Raw genomic sequence first — 19,537 nt, 5'->3', positions numbered from 1 at the left:
GTAAGAGAACCCTTAGACTGCTTAGACCTTCTAGCTGAGGCACATGTTCGGGGGGCATGAGTCAATTCCATGCTGGATTCCCAGCTATCAATCTGGGGGCCCATTAGCTTATAGGCTGGTTATCCTTTGCTCTATGTCTAAAATCCATATATGAGCGAGTACATACCATGTTCCTCTTTTTGTGATTGGGTCACCTCACTCAGGATGGTTTCTTCAAGTTCCATCCACTTGCCTGTGAATTTCAAGATTCCATTTTTTCCCCCCGCAGAGTAGTATTCCATTGTGTAGATATGCTTGGCTAGGTTCTTAACAAATTGCATAGGTCAATGTCATTACAGACAGCAGATAGACAGAATCCACTGTCTCGTCATTAAAAGATAACATGATCACAAAATTAAGGATCATAGGCAGAACCCCTATGGCAATCCCATCTCAGCAATTTTACAATGTCACCCAAGGATGGTCCCACAAAAAAATGCTAAAGAATAGATTTAATTTTTGTGCTGGGGATCAAATCCAGGTCTGTACAGACTAGGAAATGCTTTCCCATTGACTTAGATCTCCAGTCTGGGAATCAGAATTTCCACTAAACAACCAAGATATCTTAAGCCAGCCTGACCTTCTTGTACTTCCGTATTCTCTCAAACTCAGCCAGAAAAAAGTGAAAATTTGACGTTTCTAGGCAGGAAGGCCTTAAGGTATTTTATTTTGTAGACAGGGATTATGCGACCCGGAGAAGCAAGGATCATGACAAGTGTCCTTCAATGAGTGAGTGTGAGAGACAGAGTCCCAGTGTACCAAATGAGTCTCCACCAGGGTCCACTAGGGGACCTTCTCATGGTGATGTGCATAAGGCTTGGTAGACTTGAAGGTAGGGTTAGAATTCTAATCCACAGGGAACAAAGTGACACATGCCATCAAGATAGGCTGAGGGACCACAGTCAACAAGCTCCCCAAAGTTCCTAGGCCCCCAGCTAAGTCTGCCTTCTTCCTTAAACTGTCTTGGGACACTTAAATATGTCCTGGTTATTCTACCACATTCTGTCTGACCTGTCTGATTTGCATGTTAACACATGTAAGTGCCATTTTCCAAACAAATGACTTGAAATTTCCATCTCTGGGGCCTAGGTTGCAGCTTGGGTTTGTGCTCCTTCTCACTTAATTGGTGGAACAAGCTGGTTAAGACACACCTGGGTCCATGAACTTCTTCCCTTCTTGTACTTTGACTGAAGGTCATGGCCTTCATAGAGCTCTGTTCTAGGACAAATTGTCTGCTCAGAATGAGTGATTGAGGGAGAACCAAGACACGTGGACCTGCATCTAGCAGCTCATGCTTCATCAGACCAGGACCTGTTGCATGGATAACTCCCTGCATTGTTCCTATTCTAACTGAACCGCTGAATTACACATCTGTTCTCACAGTCTCTGAGATTCATTAAACAGGCCAATGTCTAACAACTGGTCCTTAAAACATGAAGAAGTTCAAAATAAACTCTCGGTATATTTTTCTGTTGGAGCAAGATAGGCAGGGCAACTGGTAGGTATGGAAGCAGACACACAGGTGCCTGGTGTCTAGTGGAGTGATAGATGGGAGGATGAGTAGAAAGAGGAGAGGAATGTGGGGGGTTATCTGGATGCTGAGGGCACGGATTATGGATATTTGGATGGATGAAAAGCTGGGCAAAGTAGATTGAACAGAATATAAGGTTGGTCAGCTTTTTGTTGCTGTGACAAAATATTTAACATATTTGGGTTTGTGAGATGGCTCAGTGTATAAAAGTCCTTGCTGATAGGCCTAATGACCTGAGATTGGTCCTCAGGACCCACATGGTAGAAAGAACATGTATCTGTGGTGTGTGTGTGTGTGTGTGTGTGTGTGCATACATGAGTGTGCCCACACACATTCTAAATAAGGTATTTGTAGCTTTAGAATATGAAATTTTGTTTTTACTGTTTCAGTTCATAGTTGTTGGACTCGTTGATTTGGGCCTGTCTGGAGGCGGACCATCATGGGGGTAATGTGTGGTGGAGCTGAGAAAGCGGCCTTTTCATGGCAGCTGTGAATCAGGAAGGCGGGGACAACAGCAGCAGTATGCCTCTAAAGGGAGTGCTTTCAATAGTCCTATTCCTCCAACTACATCTCACTCCTAAGGCTTCCCAATAGTGTCAAGTGACCAAGGCTTCATTTGACATGCTCGTTTAGGGGACATTTAAGATTCCCCACATAATAGCAATGGGATGGGTAGGGCTACTGATGGAGGTTGTGTGATTGGAAGGTTCACTTGTGGGTTGATAAGAAGATTGAGTATGGATAGATGGAGAAATGATGAATAAGTTGGTGCATGAAAGAGTAGAGAGAGAGAGGAGGCAAATAATAGGTAGATGGAATAAAGGCTGAGACTGGGGCCCTGGTAGATGGTGAGAGATTGGCCACATGAGTAAAAGGATTGAGTGTTTAGTGGGCAGATGAGTGGTTGGGTTGGAAGCATGATGGTTGAGTCAAAACATTAACCAACGTTAAAGATGTGAAATTACATATAGTAATTTATATTATACAGACAATACATTTGAAATATAAAGAAAAATGGGTAAATTTTAGGAAGACATGCAAGACTGAAACTCACAGAGGAAGGGACAGAGAAAATGGACAGATTGTAAGATGAAGAATTGAGCAGCTAGAAGCCAGACCCAGTGGCAAGGGAGTGAAGACGGTATGCATCAAGTCCATGCATCTGGCAATAGTGTAGTGGCAGAATGCACGAGGAAGCTGCAGGGGCCCTGGGTGCAGGAGGGGGTGGGCTCCATGGTGACGTGTAAGGAGAATTAGAACACAGATGACGCAGGGCCTTGTGTTCCTGCGTTCTGCCAGACAACCTGCAGATGTGAAGACAGTCCGGTGTCTGTGCAAGAGGCGTAAGTGTGGAGCAGGCCCTGCCATGTACTTCCAGCTCAAGCCCAGACCGTGGTACCCAGTGAGATGGGAAAGTCCCAGGACCACTTGGACAGTCACACCATGCATGCAGTGGCACAGTCAAAGCGGCAGCTAGACAGCTGTGTCACCAAGTGTGTGGAAGTCCAGCTGCACCTCGTTCCAAGGGTGATTCAAAAGATGAAAGGGTCTCTCTTGTCCAGTAGGTCTTCTTGGTTGCTGTCCAGGCTGAGAGCAGAAATCTGAAGGGGGGGGGGAGAAGAGGGATGGGAATTCAGTCTTCTAAGTAAATTTTCTCTCTCTCCCCCTCTTCTCTTTTATTCTCTCTATTCCCTCCTCTCTGCCTCCCTCCCCCCCTGCTTTTGTTTGTTTTGCGTTTTGAAACAAGACCTCACTATATGTCTTTAGCTGGCCTGGATCTTGCTGTGTAGACCAGGCTATCCTGGAACTCATAGAGATCTGCCTGCCTCTGCCTTTTGAGTGCTTTGATTAAAGGTGCACAAGAGTACAGAGGTTTGCTGTGCCTAGCTTTTTAGAGGGTTCCAGAGACTGTTCACTGGGCAGGTCAGGAAGCAGAGAGCAAGGCTAGCAGGAAAAGCTGAGCTATTCTCCTCTGCCAGGAACCTACTTCCACAGTCTCCCAAAAACGGCGCCACCAAGTGAGGAACAAGTATTCAAAACTCAAGCCTTTGGGGGTGTACTGGCTAGTTTTATGCCAACTTGACAATTTTGGAGTCATTTGGAGAGGGACTCTCACTGAGAAAATGCCTCCATGAGGACGGCCTGTAGACACACCTGTAGTGCATTTTCTTAATTAGCAGTTGATGGGGCAGGCCCAGACCACTGTAGGTGATGCCACCCTGGGCACGTTTTCCTGGAGTATAGAAGAAGGCAGACTGAGCAAGCCGTGGAAGGCAAGCCAGTAAGCATCACCGCCATGGCCACTGCTTTAGCTCCTGCCTCCAGGCTCCTTTGTTGAGTTCCTGCCCTGACTTCTCTTTGATGATGGAGTGTGATGTGGAACTGTAATGGGGAAAAAAACCATTTTCTCCCTGACTTGTTTTGGTCATGCTGCTTTATCATGGCAAAGGAAGCAATGAGTTCATTCCCAGCTCAAATGATATCTGTGAAGGAAGAAACAAGGGATGGATAGCTCGTGGCAGATTTTACTCGCCTCTGGACCCTGCTTCTTTTATGTTTTACTTCCAGAAAGTGAAATGGGAAGAAAACAACCATAGCAGAGTGTTCTAGACCCAAATTTCACACCCTGGGTATTTGTTCTTTCTTCCTTGAACCAAGCCAGGGCCTGCTAGGCACCAGATTCTTCCTTCATACTACATGGTTACCTACAGACTGGCAGAATCCAGAAAGGTTTGAGAGTCTTTATTTTCCTTGGGTTCATTTTACATACAGGGACATGGGTTAGATTTTAAGACATGACATTGAGAGAGAGAGAGAGAGAGAGAGAGAGAGAGAGAGAGAGAGAGAGAGAGAGAAATGGGCAAAAAGGCAGGAGAGATGACTTATCGGTTAAGAGCACTGGCTGCTCTTCCATAGGACCTGGGCTTAATTCTCAGCTCACAACTGTCTGTAACTCCAGTTCCAGAAGAGCTGACACCTTCACACCAATGCACATTAAATAAAAGTTAAATAATTTTAAAAAATATAGGTGGATAATAGAAAGAAAGAAAGATAGATAGGAAGATAGAAAGATAGACAGATAGATAGAAGACAGACAGGTAGACAGACTTTGCATTGGAACTTTGAAAAAAGAGAAAACTTTGAATAAAAACTTTGAGCATTCCTATTCTTGTTTCTCTATTTTTAATTACATTTAGTTATTTACTGTGTGTGTGCCCCATTGTGTGGTGTGGAGGTCAGAGAGCAACCATCAGAAATTGGTTTTCTTCATCCATCATGTGGATCCCAGGGATCAATCTCCGGTCATCCTGGCAGCAGGCATTGAGCCATCTTTCCCCAGCCTGGTTTCCGGTTTTGTTTTGTTTTGAAACAAGGTTTTCCTGGATTCCCAGTCTTTCTAGATGGCCTGGGACTTGCAATGCAGACCAGGCTGACTCAGCCTCGTATCAATTCTCCTGCCTTAACCTTCTGAATATCAGGATGTGTGTGCCATCGAATCCAGCTGGCAGGTTCCTGTATCTTTTTCTGGTCACTAGGATGTGTTTGTGCATTTTATGTACCTGTGCTTGTGTGCACATATGTGTGCATGTATATGTGTCTGCAGGTACAGCTGTATGTGCTGGTGTTTGGATACATGTGTATCAGATGTAAAGTGTGGGTGTTGTTCCTTGGGTACCATCTGCCTCGTTTCTCAGACAGGGTCTCTCATGGTACTGGAGCTCAATGATTAAGCCAGCCGTTGGTCCCCATAGATCCTTCTCTCTCCATCTCCCCAGCTCTGGGATTATAAGCCCATTCTTCTATACCCCCGGATTTATCTGGGTTCTGGGGATCAAACTTTACATCCCACTGCGTACAGGGAAAGTTTAGTTCCCACCACCCAGAGCAGGCAGCTTGTAGCCATCTGTAGCTCAGGGAATCTGGCACACCCTGCTGCACTCTTACACACAACCCTGTACACGCACATATGCTCACACATACATGAAAGTATTGTCATTTGTCAAGTAGCTGGACTAGAAGAAGTGACAGCTTTATAATGTGCTACCCATAGTCCATTACTCTGACACTTCCCCCCACTTACTGCTCAGTGTCTGGGTTCCAAGCACTTCAGTCCACAGCGTGTGCAACACTTTTCATCCAGGGGACAGTCACTGTCCTGCAAGCACTTGGGCTTATCGATCTTCATACACGTCATGGGCTTACTTGGGCAGAAACCTGTTTTGACTTTGTGAAGTAAAAAAGCACACTTGACTTTGAAATAATCGGACATAAATTTGGAAACCCAGATACTGTCTGTCTGTCTTGTCTCTTTCTTTCTGTCTGTGTGTACACAGTTGTGCTTGCCTGTGCAGGTGGGTGCAGGCCAGAGGTTGACATTAAAATGTCTTTCTCCAGTCAATCAATTCTCTATTTTTTTTTTAAAGACAAAGTCTCTCACTGAACCCCAAGCCCCCACTTCAGTTCTCCTGGGCGGCCACTGAGCTCCTGGGACAACCCCTCCCCCCGCCATCTCTCTCCACTTGGCAACACTGGCGTTGTGACGTTTTTTCACAATCAGGTTCTCATGCTTGTACAGGTTCCCCCAACCGAGGATTCACTGTAACTAAATCTCTTCCCTTTCTTCGACATCTCTTCCCTTTCTTCGACAGTTAACCAGAGAGCAGAGGAGACAGAGTGTCGATTCTCTGTGAATAAAAACTTGAAGAACATCAAGAAGGGTCTTGTGCAATTATGTAAACAAATAAGATTTTGTTACACAAGCCCAGAGCAGTAGATGTGGGAGAAGTCTCAGAAGGCCCTCAGAACTCCCCTATCTTATAAACTATGGGGGACGGGTGAGGACTATCTAGCCTCAGAGCCTTGCAGAAAGGCAGGACAGTTGAAGTCAGTCAAAGCCACTTGCCTCTTGTCATTCTGCTATGACTTAAATGTACCTCAAGGCTTAGAAGCCAGGGGCAAGCGTCTGCTTCAGAAGCATTTACAGTCTTTCCCTGTTGGGAGCCTTTATCATTTATCACAGGACATAACAATTGATATTCAAGGTGCTAACCTACCAGAACTAACTTCTGATGGCAAGAAACTTGGTTTGCAAAGTCTACAAGAAACATAGGCTCTAGAATATCTGTTGCCTGTAATTACACATGGGCTAATTTGCATCCCTTCCCACAACCTATATTTGTTGTGTGTATTGTATGAATACATTCCCTATGTACAGGGTATTTTCATCTGTGGATTGTCAAGAAGATGACTCTTCCTTAGCTGTGTTGTTCAACTGATATTAATAATGTTAGCCAATGTAGAATTTTGATGAATAAAATAAATACAAAGAGATACTGCCCAAGTCAGGAGTTATATACGTTTCCATAAAGCCCATAAAGTCATTAAGCACAACTTATGAAAACAGCTGTAATTTTCCCAGCTGCCAAGATAGCCATACAATATCAACTGATATACAATTTCAAAGTAGCTGTAGATCAGACCAGGTGCTTTGCTAATTAGATTTTAAGATAAACTATTCACAGAAAAATACAATCTAATTTACAAGGACATGTAGCCAGTTATGTGGTTTGTTGAGCCAAAGTAAATAGTGTGAAGTAACCAAATTGTGGTGCCAGGGACAGTAATTAAATCTTTGCACAGATACCTAACCTCAGTTTTATGGCCTTTCTTCAGACACCATGGGAGAAGATGCCGTGGCTGGCCAGGGCTAGCTACAAAATATAAACTAACTCCATAGCCTCATGAAAGAGTTACAAGCTTCATTTTCTGTGGCCAAAGGTTACACACAGGACAGAAAAATATATCTTAAGATTTAAAATGCTTTTAATGTCACTGTGCTTTGGAGAGTACTAGTGAACTCGTGCCTCTGTCGCTGTTTTGTGGCTCGGTGCTGCTAGGATTTCTCAGCCACAGCTAGGGAGCCAGGGTGAGCTGCTCTCTCTCTCTCTCTCTCTCTCTCTCTCTCTCTCTCTCTCTCTCTCTCTCTCTCTCTCTCTCATGACAATTGCTCTTCATAAACAAACCGTCTCCAGTCCAAGAAAGTCCAGTCTTTGCAACCACTAAACACAAAATGTTTCAGATGTTTTAGACACTCTGAGTAGAGGATATAACACAATTTCCTTATTTCTCTTCGTAGTTTAGTTTTATAAGACTACCCCTAGCTGGGGGTGGTGGTGCACGCCTTTAATTAATCCCAGCACTTCAGAGGCAGAGGCAAGGGGATCTCAGTGAGTTTGAGGCCAGCCTGGTCTAGAGAGTGAGTTCCAGGACAGTTAGGACTGTTCCACAGAAAAACCAAGAATACCTCTATAGATTAGATAGAAGACAGGCAGACTCCTCTTTTTGCAGCCCACTAACTAGGGAGTTTAACTGAAATAAAGTGATCCTTTTTGCTTTGTGACAATTTAATCTGGATTTATTGCTTAGAACTGTGGAGAGGACGGTTTCTTATCATTTACTTAAGAAATTTTATGTGCCCTTCAGATGAATGGCTGAACAATTTTTGTGGGTCTTTATAAGCTGTGGAGAAAGAAGAGAAAGGAGAAACTGGAGGAAGAAATTAGCAGGATGGCAGAAATTAGAAATACGCAAATCATAGCAGAAATTGTCAGAAATACGCAAAAAAATGAGAGAAAACTGACAGAATTCAATATGGCAGAAATTGGGAGATTTTAGCATGAGAGAGTAAAGATGCTATCATCAACAAAAGCATATGCTTCCCTCTGAAATCCCTCAGATAAAAAAGTCCCAAGTTTGCTACTCTATGGGAGTTTTTTTCTCCCAGCCCTGCAAGCTGCCCAGAAGAAGGTTCTTTTGGGCTGCTGTATTTCTCCTCTGAAGGCGTAGAAATTATGGGTTCACCAGAACCAGCATAAATGATACATGGAGCTTCATTGGGGAAAGAGCTTACACAGAAAACAGTGAGTGTTATGGTGTTCCTGCTCCAAGGATGCAGGCCCTGCCTCCCTGATGCTGTCTGCAACCTCAGCCCACCCCCATCTCCTATCCTCTGCCTTTAACCAGTCACATCCATGCCTGAAACCACACCCAAAAGGCGTGACCACTGTTACAGGTTCACAGGCAAATGTATCACTACACTACTCCTACAGGATGCAGGTTTTTAGGGGAAATATACCCAATGGTGTGTGTGTGTGTGTGTGTGTGTGTGTGTGTGCCTGTATACATGTGTGTGCACATGCTCACACTTACCACTGGACCATCAACTTGCAGTCACTGAAGGATTAAGACTAAGAAAGTCAAGGGAGGTTTTGAAGAACAGTACAAGGGTCCAGAGGCCAGGAGGTCAATATGAGAGCACCACCACTGGGCTTTTTAAAACGTCTCCAGAGACACCTCAAAGGTTAAGGCAAGAGGCTGCTGAGGTTCAAGAGGCTTCTCCGCCTCCCAGCCATGAGGCTGAGTCAGGGGGATGGCTAAGTTTGAGTCTGGCTTGATTCTATAGGGAGATCCAGGCCACCCTGGGTCACCTAGAGAGTTCACACTGAGGGTATCGTGAGGAGCCTCCCTCACCGGTTCACGGGGTATCGTGGCACTCACGGCATTTGCCCAGGAGACCCTGGGAGATTTGTTACCGTCCTTACCTAGCCAAGCCCTGGCACAAACAAAGCCACACTGGGACTCACAGCACTTCTCCTTCTCCTGGCAATCCATGTCACTCTTACAGGAGGGCGGGCACTCCATTCGCATTTGGAAAGGGAAGAGTGGGCATTGTCCCTTCTTCACTGAAACAAGAGGCAAGGTGAGTTTTACAGCACCCCACCCCCACCCCCCACACACCGACCTTCAGCAAGCTTCTCCTCCTCCCCAGGGGTAATACGTTCTACACCTTGATTCAGCTTGCCCTGACCCTCTCCAGGAGGCTGAGGAGGGTTCGCCACACAATAGAGTGGGCTTGACATCTGAAGCCCCTGCATTAAAGCCCCTGCCTGCCCTGTCACTCAATAAGCTTCAATCCCTGTTAAATAGAGGACATTATGGGAAATCTGCACAAAGCTGTCATCTTCAGGTAATGCGCACACTGTCACTTTGCCTTTGTTAGATGTGTGAGTTCTTGCTGCAAGGAATGTAGAGAATTCTCTCTCCTCATTGTCAGGCTGTCAAGGGCTCCAGAGACTGTGCGCAAGTTTCCCTTTGAGTTATAATGGGGAGAGAAAGCAACAACAACAGCAACAACAACACAACCATGCATACCACCCCGGGGACTCCCTCCCTTCCTCCCTCCCTCCCTCCCTCCCTCCCTCCCTCCCTCCCTTCCTCCCTCCCTCCCTTACTTCCTCCCTCCCTCCCTCCCTCCCTCCCTCCCTTCCTTCCTCCCTCCCTTCCTCCCTCCCTCCCTCCCTCCCTTCCTCCCTCCCTCCCTCACTTCCTCCCTTCATCCCTCCCTCCCTTCCTCCCTTCCTTCCTCCCTCTCTCCCTTCCTCCCTCCCTTCTTTCCCCCCTCCCTCCCTCCCTCCCTCCCTTCCTCCCTCCCTTCCTTCCTCCCTCCCTCCCTTCCTCCCTCCCTTCTTTCCCCCCTCCCTCCCTTCCTCCCTCTCTCCCTTCATCCCTCCCTTCTTTCCTCCCTCTCTCCCTTCCTCCCTCCCTCCCTTCCTCCCTCCCTTCTTTCCTCCCTTCCTCCCTTCCTCCCTCTCTCCCTTCTTATTCCCTCCCTCCCTTTCTCTTTCCTTCATTCTTCCTTTTCTTTCTTTTTCTCAGGTCAGATTCAGACTTGAAATTTAAAAAAAAAATTTTTTTTTCTTGCTTTTGTTTCAGTTTTTGTGTGTTGAGACAAGGTCACATGTAGCCCAGGCTGATCTTGAACTCACTATGTATCCAAGGCTAGCCTTGAACTCTTAATCCTTCTGCCTCTACCTCATAAGTGCTGGGATCATAGGACACCATACCTGGCTTATGTGTTTGCCTCTCAAAGGTATTGTCCAATTATCTTAGAGTCCATGACTCCATGATTCTCTAGAGCAATGGCTGTCAACCTTCCTAATGCTTTGATCCTTTTATACAGTTCCTCATATTGAGATGACTCCCAACCGTAAACTTATTTCATTGCTACTGCTACAGATCATAATGTAAATATCTGATATGCAACCCCAAAGGGGTTGAGAACCACTGCTGCTTTAGAGCTTTCCAGAAAGGGGAGCATATGGTCCCAGGTTTTTCAAGTCAGGTCATAAATTTGGCTTTGCTGTTCAGACACATTGCGGCTGAGAAATTAAGTTAAATCTTTGGCTCCACCCCCGACCAACTGTCCATCCCTAGGCAGCTAAGGGGATTATTCTAACTCTGCTTTCTCATCTGCAGTGTTGCTGATGGAGCCAAATAGAGTGGCTCACGTCTATAAACCCAGCACTTGCATGGCTGAGGCAGAAGAATGGCTACGAGTTCCCAGCTGGCCTGGGCTACAGAACAAACAAAAGCATAGCACGTTGATGACAGAATATTTGCCAACCTGCCTCACAAAACTTAGACAGAAATGCAGTGCCAATAAATTGGCCACATCTCTTCCGAGCCTGACACATGCATTTTGAAGATCCACAGTTGCCACACCATGAAGAGCCAGATGTCATGTCTTTTATATCTCTGACAGCACAGATCCAGCAGAGGTGATATTTTTGTTTATGATCTAACAAATAAAGCTTGCCCAAAGATCAGGGTGTAAAGCTAAGCAGCCACACTGGTCAGCCATCCAGGCCAGGCAGTGGTGGTACACACCTTTAACCCCAGCAGCCACACTATTAGCCATAGAAGGTGGCCGGTGGTGGTGCATGCCTTTAATCCCAGCACTAGAAAGGAATGTAAGGCAAGTGGAGACAGAAGCACAGGGTATTCAGTCTGCAGTCACACTGAGGACAGGATTGCTCCAACCGGTAGAGGTTAAGAACTCTCTAGTGGCTGGCTGCTTTGCTTTTCTGATTTTCAGGCAAGCTTTATTTGGTAGATCATAAACAAAATATCACCCCATCCTGCCAACAATTCAGAGATCTGGTTGCTCTTCTAGACTCAAAAAGGCAAAGAAACTTGAAGTAGACCAAGGAGAGTAAGCTTTTAATCCACATTATACCCATAGCACACTGGTTCCCAGCATTATCGGTACTGCCCGTTGCACCGAAGAATGAATCTGCAGGCCTCACCTTCATCACATTCTCCTAGGTCTACACTTACTCCCAGGTTTTGGGACAGACCTATCTATGTTTCCTCCTACGGCTGTTTGTTGGGATGATGCTCAACAGGTTGATGTGATGAGAAGCATCTTTCTCCAGAGAATTAAGCTGGCCCTTCAGGCTCCACAGGCCAATGTTTATGGGCACATTTTGTGTATTGTCTCATTTGGAGGGCTTGGAGGAGACTTCAAGAATAGAGAAGTCATGGGTAGCCAGAGTATAACATTGAGAGATAGAAGAGTAGGATTCAGGCCTTGCGTAAGGGCCAAGGAGAATCAGAGTGTTCAGGAGAGTGGTATTAAAAACCTGCCTTTGTAAAGAGAGAGTCCAAGGCAGGTACCCAATTTCCCAAAGAGGGGAAGGGGCTGGACTCCTGAGATTACTCAGTGCTACTTGGAAGCTAGAGAGCTTTGAAATAAGGTCAAGGAGTCTAGGTGTTTACCTATAGACACAAGATTAGGTGGGAGGGAGACATTAAGATGGAAACTAGGAAGCCATCTCTTCTGAATGGTAGGTGGCTTGGAGCAGGAAGGACCATGCCTTCCCCTCACCATTCTCTGACCGCAAGACTTCCTTGTGTAAGCATGCCAAAGTGAATGCAGAGAGGGACCAGCCCACAGGGACACTTCAAGACATGGCCTGGCTTCCAGCGGCCTCCTATCTGCTAATTTTCCCTCATTTTCCAGCCTCACAATTCTTACAATATCTTGGTTTTGGATCACAACAGCTCTGTTAGGTAAATACTATTAATATCCCCATTTTATATCCCAGCCAAAAATTAAGAAGGCAAGCAGCTGGCCAAAGACCTCTCAAGCAGCAAATGACAGACCTAGGGTTTGGATCTAAGGCAGCTTAGCCTCAAAGCCCGAGGCTAGAGCTCAACTGCTATAATGTTAGTACTTAAGCGAGGACCTCAGACTACTAGGGACATGGGTCTTACCAATTAGCATGCAGGCATTCTTGCAGTCATCCTTGCTGAGGAAGTTGTTGGCATTTCCATGACAGCCACTGTACATAAAGGGTCTGCATTGATGCTTCTGAATGTCAAAATACCAGCGAGTCAAACTGGCACGGCAGTCTCCTGTGGCCAAGGGTAACATGCAGGGTTCTGAGGTGTGGAAGAAAAGCAAGAGTGTAAAGCATGGGCATGAAAAGAGGGGGTCAGGCTTCAACCGTGAGCCTCCATCACAGTCTGCAGGTTACTCCTCTACTCATAGAAAAAGCCAATGGAAAAAGACATGGGTGGGTGAAGGAGATGGCTCAGCGAGTTAGGGCAATTTGTCACCTGACTTGTATATCCAAGAAGGAAGGAACCAACTCCCACAAGAAGTCTGTTTACTTCCACAAATGTGATGCGGCATCCTCCCCAACAAAATAAAAAATCAACAAAGGTAGCAGTTTTTCTTCTAATCCCCCTCTTCACGGGTGTTCTGCTTTCGGGTATGTATATACATTGTGTATGCAGTACCCTCTGAGGCCAGAAGAGGGAGACAGAGCTCCTGGAATTGAACACATCATCTGCAAGAGCAAGTGCTTTCAACTGCTGAGCCATCTCTTCAGGGCCCCAATTTTTCTTTTTAAAAGACATAGTCTCCATTCCTAGCTCCACATGGTAGCTCACAACTGTTTATTACTCCAGTTCCAGGGGATCTGATACCCTCCTCTGACCTCGACAGGCACCAGCAAACATGCATGCAGGCAAGACAACCACACACATAAATCATCAGCAAATCTTTTTAAAAGACATTGTCTAATCCTGCTCTACAGCAAATGCTTGATGCTGTGCAGTTCTGTGCATCACCGATTTCTTATAGAGTACATTAGAAACAGCATACAGAAACACTCTGAAGCAGATGCCTCTTCCTGAGTGCCTTGAGCTCTGAGAGGGCAAGCCATCCTCATCCTAAGTGTCCTCTTTGGACATAAGAACCACTATTTAGACATAAGAGCCATAGATGCTCAGCCATAGAATTAATCCATTTTTGGACAATATCCAATTCAGCCACTTCTCTAGTCCTCTCCGAGTTACCCAAATCCTCTGACGGACTCAAACAGATCTTTACTGAGATGGATGCCTCATGGCTGTTTGTGATGAACATTCTTCGTGATGGCCATGAGTAATCAACCCAATTTGCTCAACAAGTGTATCTGTGGTAGTCTTAGGCTGCAAAAGGCAAAAGTTGACCTCAGATGGCTTTGAGTTGACAGAGAGCTTGGGTTTTTAAACACTTCCTCCACACATCAGGTACACAGGTCTCTTCACCTACCCGAGCCCTGTTTCCCTGTCTGTCCTCATGTCCCCTGCGCAATTTCAACTCTGACGTATGAAGAGCCAATACTATCTTAATATATATGTATGTATGTATGTATATATGTATATTCATTTATTTCGTCTTTTTGAGACAAGAGTCCCCCTATACAGACCAGGCTGTTGTGGAATTCAAAGGGATCTGCCTGCCTTTGCCTCCCAAGTGCTAGTATTAAAGGCTTGCACCACTATGCCTGGCCCCTATCCTAATATATTAATTAGATATTTGTATAATTAAGGAAAGAAGAAAAGAATCTCTATTAAAGGTTTGGTCCCTGCACTTTGGGGTTTCTAGGAAGCCCTTTTAAAGACCAGCGGGTCCAAAATGATTCAAGCATCTGGGTTGATGAATGCTTCTTCTCAAACAATAGTTAGAATGAAGTCTGACTTTTCCAACAATAGCTTTAACACATAGTGGACACAGAAAAGGCACTAGTTATTGGTGAATGATTGAATGTCACACAAAAGAAATCTAGCATCAATATTAACTACTTGGACTCATGACTTGAGCTTAACCACAGAGAGTTAAATTACAGAATGAGATAGGCACACACTGGCGGGAGGTCCTGCCATCTACGAGGATTGTTTGGCTAGCGCTGGACATGGCAGGAAGTGGCAAACTTCTAAAGGGCTCTGCCTCCCACCTGGATGCCAGTACCTTCATAAGGGTCCATGCACAGGTTCCCACAGGCAAAGGGACAACACTTGAGATGAGCCTCGCAGTTGAAGTCTGTTATGCACGAGCTCGGGACCCTATCTTCACATTCCAACCGCTCCCTGGGGCACTCGCCCACTTTTCCTGCAAGAAAGAGACGTCCAGACTGGCACCCTTGAGTATTTCAGTTGCTTCCCCCATGGCACAGGTGAGCTGCGAAGACCGCGCCTCTCATCTCCCCGACTCTCAGTTCTTCCCTCTCTGTACGCTATACGCTGTACGCTATACGCTATACGCTATACGCTATACTTAGGGGCCACATCTGTCTCTCTCCACACTTGGTTCCTTCCGACAGAGCTGAATCTGGAGTTTGTGCTCCGGTGACTGAAGGAAGACAAGCCATCTTGGATTCCAATGCATGTGGGGACAATGCAGCCTGTGACCTGATGACTTCGAGTCTCCTCCCTCTAGCTCCAAGTCAGCAGGGAGGTTGATAAGGAGGAGAGGAGCCAGGAGTCCTGACTTTGGTCCCTGGCAACTTGTGCAAACTCAGGACCTGTCTGAGTTCAGTTACAGGGCTTTCTAAGTTAGTTTGCTCTAAGAGAGAAAACATGGTGTGTGAGACAGAGGAAGGAAATACCATCAGGAGACGGAACCGGTCTTGCTAGCTTGGCTCCATCATTGACTAGACAAATAATATTTGAAAATACGTTTCATTGTCTGAGTCATAAGCTTCCCGTCTCTAAGATGAGAATGGTGATCCCTACCTTAGAGTCTGCTCATAGGAACGGAGTGGATGATGCCCACAATACACACATTACAGTGTGTGGTTGTGGTACTGGGTCAAATCTGGAAAGTTATGAGGTCGCTTCCTTCCTTTCAAGTGCATGGCATGACTTCCTGGTTTTGTGGCCTGTGGTGGCCATAATTCTAAAGTTGTGCTTCAATACTCCCAATCTTGTGTTATTGGATCAAGCGCTAATCTAGGCATGCTGTGAGGGACTTTGTAGGTGCAATTCAAATCTAACCCAGTTAGCCTTAAGACAGAGGTAATCCAACTGGACCACCCCCAACCAACAGGGTCACTTAAAAGCAGGGGTTTCTGGCTGGCAGAGAAGTTGGGGATATTTAAACTGTGGGAAGGTTCCAACATGCTAACTCAGCAGTTAGACCCTGGCAGAAGGCAAGCATCAGGAAGTGAGTGTCACCTTTAGAAGCTGGCATCACTATAGAAACAAGCGTCCCAGACATGAAACTGTAAGAAAATGATTATACTACGAGAAGAGGACCCAGAGTTCCAGATGAGAACAGCAGCCCTGGCTGGCACCGTGCTCTCATCTGAGAGCCCAGATGCATCATGTCAGATTTTATAGCAGCGGGTGACTAATTCAGGGCTCCTCAGCTCTAAACTGAGCACCCACAATCAATCAAGGAGGCAGGGCCTTCTTGGGTCTTGGAGCTATGAAACTTTAGAAGAGAAGGCCTACATGTCAGTGGCAGCCTCCTGGCTTCTTCGTATCACAGGATTATGTCAGGGAGGATGACACAGGGAAGAGGTTGGGTCTGGGATCTGCAAGGCTCACTTTAGGAGCACCCCCCCCCCCCGCCATGCCTCCTGCCCTTCACACCACTCTTGACATACCCAGCAAGGATGGCCTGAAGCTAAGGCTGCTTCTCTCCATCCTCAGTGTTCATTTGTGCATCGTTCAGAAAATATGAACGATGAACTAAACCTGAGTCTCTAGAAAGTAAGACCTGGGTGGCTCTGTTTTATAGAGATATCCCACGCAATGCTGAAAGAAGGCATCCGGATGCTGTATTTAAGCACAAGAAAAGCTAAGCAAATAACATGGGATCGCCTCACAGCGATCAAAAGGCACAGACAGGGAACCTTCGAGATTATGAAGCCCAACCCCCACCTTACTAGTGTTGACTCCGGCCTTCCTCCTGCTTCCTGGGGACACTTAGACCTCTGCGTGGGTTTGTTAATGTACGTTGTTCTTCCCACTTTCGTCAGCCTGTCATCTTGAGCGCGCCTTCCTCCCTGGACCTCTCTCCTCAGTCACTTACCTTGTGTGCACACACCGGAGGACTCTTGAACATTTCCTGGTCTCAGCTGTCTCTTGAACTGTCTGGCCTCTTCCGGGCTGAGTTCATCCGTTCCCCTGGTTCTGACTGGTTCTGGTATCTTTCCCCCAGGCCCATCCTCTATCCTGAACCGAAGACCTCTGTTGGCAGCTATCTGAGGAAAAGCTACCCAGAGGCTCTCCAGGGCCTTTGTTTCAATGTGTTTATCACAGAACCTGTGTCTCACAGGCCGAAAGCACTCTGTGTTCCGCTCTCCATCAACAATTCACAGGTTTACAATGAAAACACAGGTTTACCACTACTCCCCAACCCCAGATTTGGACCCAGTCAGGATCCGGGTCAATTCTGCTTCTTAAGCCTCTCCCTACCGCCAGCCATCCCCCATCTTTCTTTGCTGCCCCTTCCTCAGAGTAACACCGGCCTCCCGCCATGGCCATGGCTTACCTTCCCTGCTGCAACAGCATCCTCCCTGGCCCTCTTATTTTCAGATCATGCATAATGAATAATTACGTTTTACAATTTAAAGATGCATATTGAGGAAAGCTAGGGAAATAATTTGGGGTAAACAGGTGGAGAAAGCCGTAGAGTAGGAAACAGAGGTAACTCTCTGGTACCCTGAATCCAGCCATTGTCAACCAACACAAGCCTTTGCCTCGTTCCAGCCCACAGTCCCCAAGAGCACTCCCAGGAAGAATGAATGACACACGTTTGACTTTGATGGTGTATGAAGCCGAAGTCTGCTCCAAGAAGAGGAGGAGAAGCAACAGGAACAGGAGAGCTCCGCTCCTCCAGGAGCAGGCAGAGCCGTGGAGGGAAAGGTGCCTGTGTGAGGGGAGAACAGGGACCTGAGTTAGGCATGGCGGCGGGAAGCACAGTCTGTGAGGAGAGGCTTCCCAGCCACACTTACTTCATGGGTGAGAAAACGGAGCCAGAAGCCAGAAGGGAGGGATCTGTGTGAGGTAGCACGTTAAGACAGGTCTGGGTCAGTCACCTCAGGCCTCTCGTGACCCCCATCCTTGGCCACGGTGCTGTGCTTTCCCACTGCCTCGCTCTGGGCAAGAGGTCACACTTGGATCACCACAGGGTTTCCTTCGGGACAGTTACTGGGCGGCTCTCTTGGGTTTGCTCTGCTCTGCTGATGACAGGGGTCAGAAAGCATGAGGTTGTCTGGAGACCTAGGCAGGCAGGACAGGGTTTTGGTGCCTCAGAATAGCACAGGCACATATACACAATCATACATACACACACTTGCGCGTGCGCACACAAACACACCAGATGGCCGTCTGTTAACAAAGAGATTCTTCTCATTCTTTCTGGCTCCGAACAACTCTAGCATCTTACGATTCATGCAGACAACTTGACAAAAGGATGATCCCCCTTTCAAGTACCAGCTTCATCATGTTTCCTCATGTCCCATATGTATTTTTAAATTTTTAGTGGGTGTGTGTGGGTGGGCATGTCACAGTGCACAGTGGTGGTTAGAGGACAACTTTTGGGAATCTGTTCTCTCCTTCCTGTGAATTCTAGCGGGAAAACTTAGGTAAGTGCCTTTACCTGATGATCCACGGCCTCCCAAGTGTGTTTTTTTTTTCTTTAAGATGAGATGGCCCAGTGATGTCTATAGCTCACTCCAGGTAAACACATTTCAGAAACATCAAGGAGGAGGGGGAAGGAAAGAGGAGGGATGTCCTGATGCAACAGATGCCTGCGTGAGTCTTACCTGAAGAGTTTCAGAGCCTGAGGAGCTGTGACCATGGTTGGAGCATCTTTCCCAGAGCTCCTGAAGCAACAGTATGCCAGTTTGCAGAAGCTGCTGCCCCCTTCTCTGCCTTTGAAATAATTCTGATGCCCCCACCCCTGCAGACTCTTCAGTAATGGGAATGTTAACTCCAAGCCAATAATCGTGATTTGGGCCCTGTCTTGGTCACTTATACCCATAGCATAACTTAGAACCTCAGTTTTCCTCATTCATAAAATGGGAAAATACAGTTAGCATGGCAGGCAGCCTTGTTGTGGGAACACAGATAAAACAGTGTGAAAATCTGATGTGTCAATATAGAACCAAGATAGAATGGTAGAAAACTTGCATTTGGAGTTAGACTTGAGTTTTTCTAGGCTCACCATGTTACCAGCCATGTGGTCTCAGCTCAGCCATTTAGCCTCATCAAACCTCCATTTTCCATTCAAAATAAAACAAAAACAACTACCCATGACCAGAGAATTGATCACACACATACTGATGGGAGTGTCCTGATACACACTTGTCAGGAGACAAGCAGCAATAGCAAATATCAAAAGTCCTCCTTCCCCATGAGCTCAAGTTCCCTAGTCAGAGATTGCAGGGCTCCACAGAAGCTGAGGCTGTATGCGTCAGCAATTCTTTTGGTTTAAAATTTAACCCGTTTATGTCTATTAACCCAGTCTAGAGAATTAATTGTTCAGATTAGCCTGTAGCCAGTCATTAGAACAGAGGGTTCCCAGGATAGGCATGATGGGAAAAGAGATCCATGTACAGTCTTCCCATGGGACATAGTTATATTACTAGGAAACATACGTTACTGTGGATACAAGGAATATGGAATATTAAAATGATTTGTTGCTTACTTAACTGGTCATGCTCTGCGTGTTTTGGGGGGTGGAAGTTTAGCACATAATGAGTCTGTTTTGATTGGAAGGGATTCATTTGCCAACATCATGTCAGGGTGGGCAGGAACTATAACTCGGTAGGTAAGAGCTGGCAC

The 19,537-nt window shown here is 46.3% G+C and overlaps 1 protein-coding gene across 1 annotated transcript; it reads right to left on the bottom strand.

Moving 5' to 3' along the window:
* Positions 1-3,138: 3,138 nt before the first annotated feature.
* On the bottom strand, positions 3,139-18,551 carry Wfdc8 (WAP four-disulfide core domain 8). Its single transcript, XM_051188845.1, has 7 exons — positions 18,517-18,551; positions 17,503-17,618; positions 14,712-14,852; positions 12,686-12,853; positions 9,172-9,312; positions 5,652-5,794; positions 3,139-3,171 (listed from the first exon to the last, which is right to left on the bottom strand). Exons 1-6 carry the CDS (start codon positions 18,549-18,551, stop codon positions 5,655-5,657), a joined length of 741 nt encoding a protein of 246 aa, XP_051044802.1. The 3' UTR covers positions 3,139-3,171; positions 5,652-5,654.
* Between the last annotated feature and the right edge of the window lie 986 nt (positions 18,552-19,537).

Source organism: Phodopus roborovskii, unplaced genomic scaffold (assembly GCF_943737965.1).
Source record: "Phodopus roborovskii unplaced genomic scaffold, PHOROB, whole genome shotgun sequence".
In the NCBI taxonomy this organism is placed as follows: domain Eukaryota; kingdom Metazoa; phylum Chordata; class Mammalia; order Rodentia; family Cricetidae; genus Phodopus; species Phodopus roborovskii.
The sequence above is the reverse complement of the archived record's forward strand: the minus strand, read 5'-3'. Positions and strand labels throughout refer to the sequence as shown.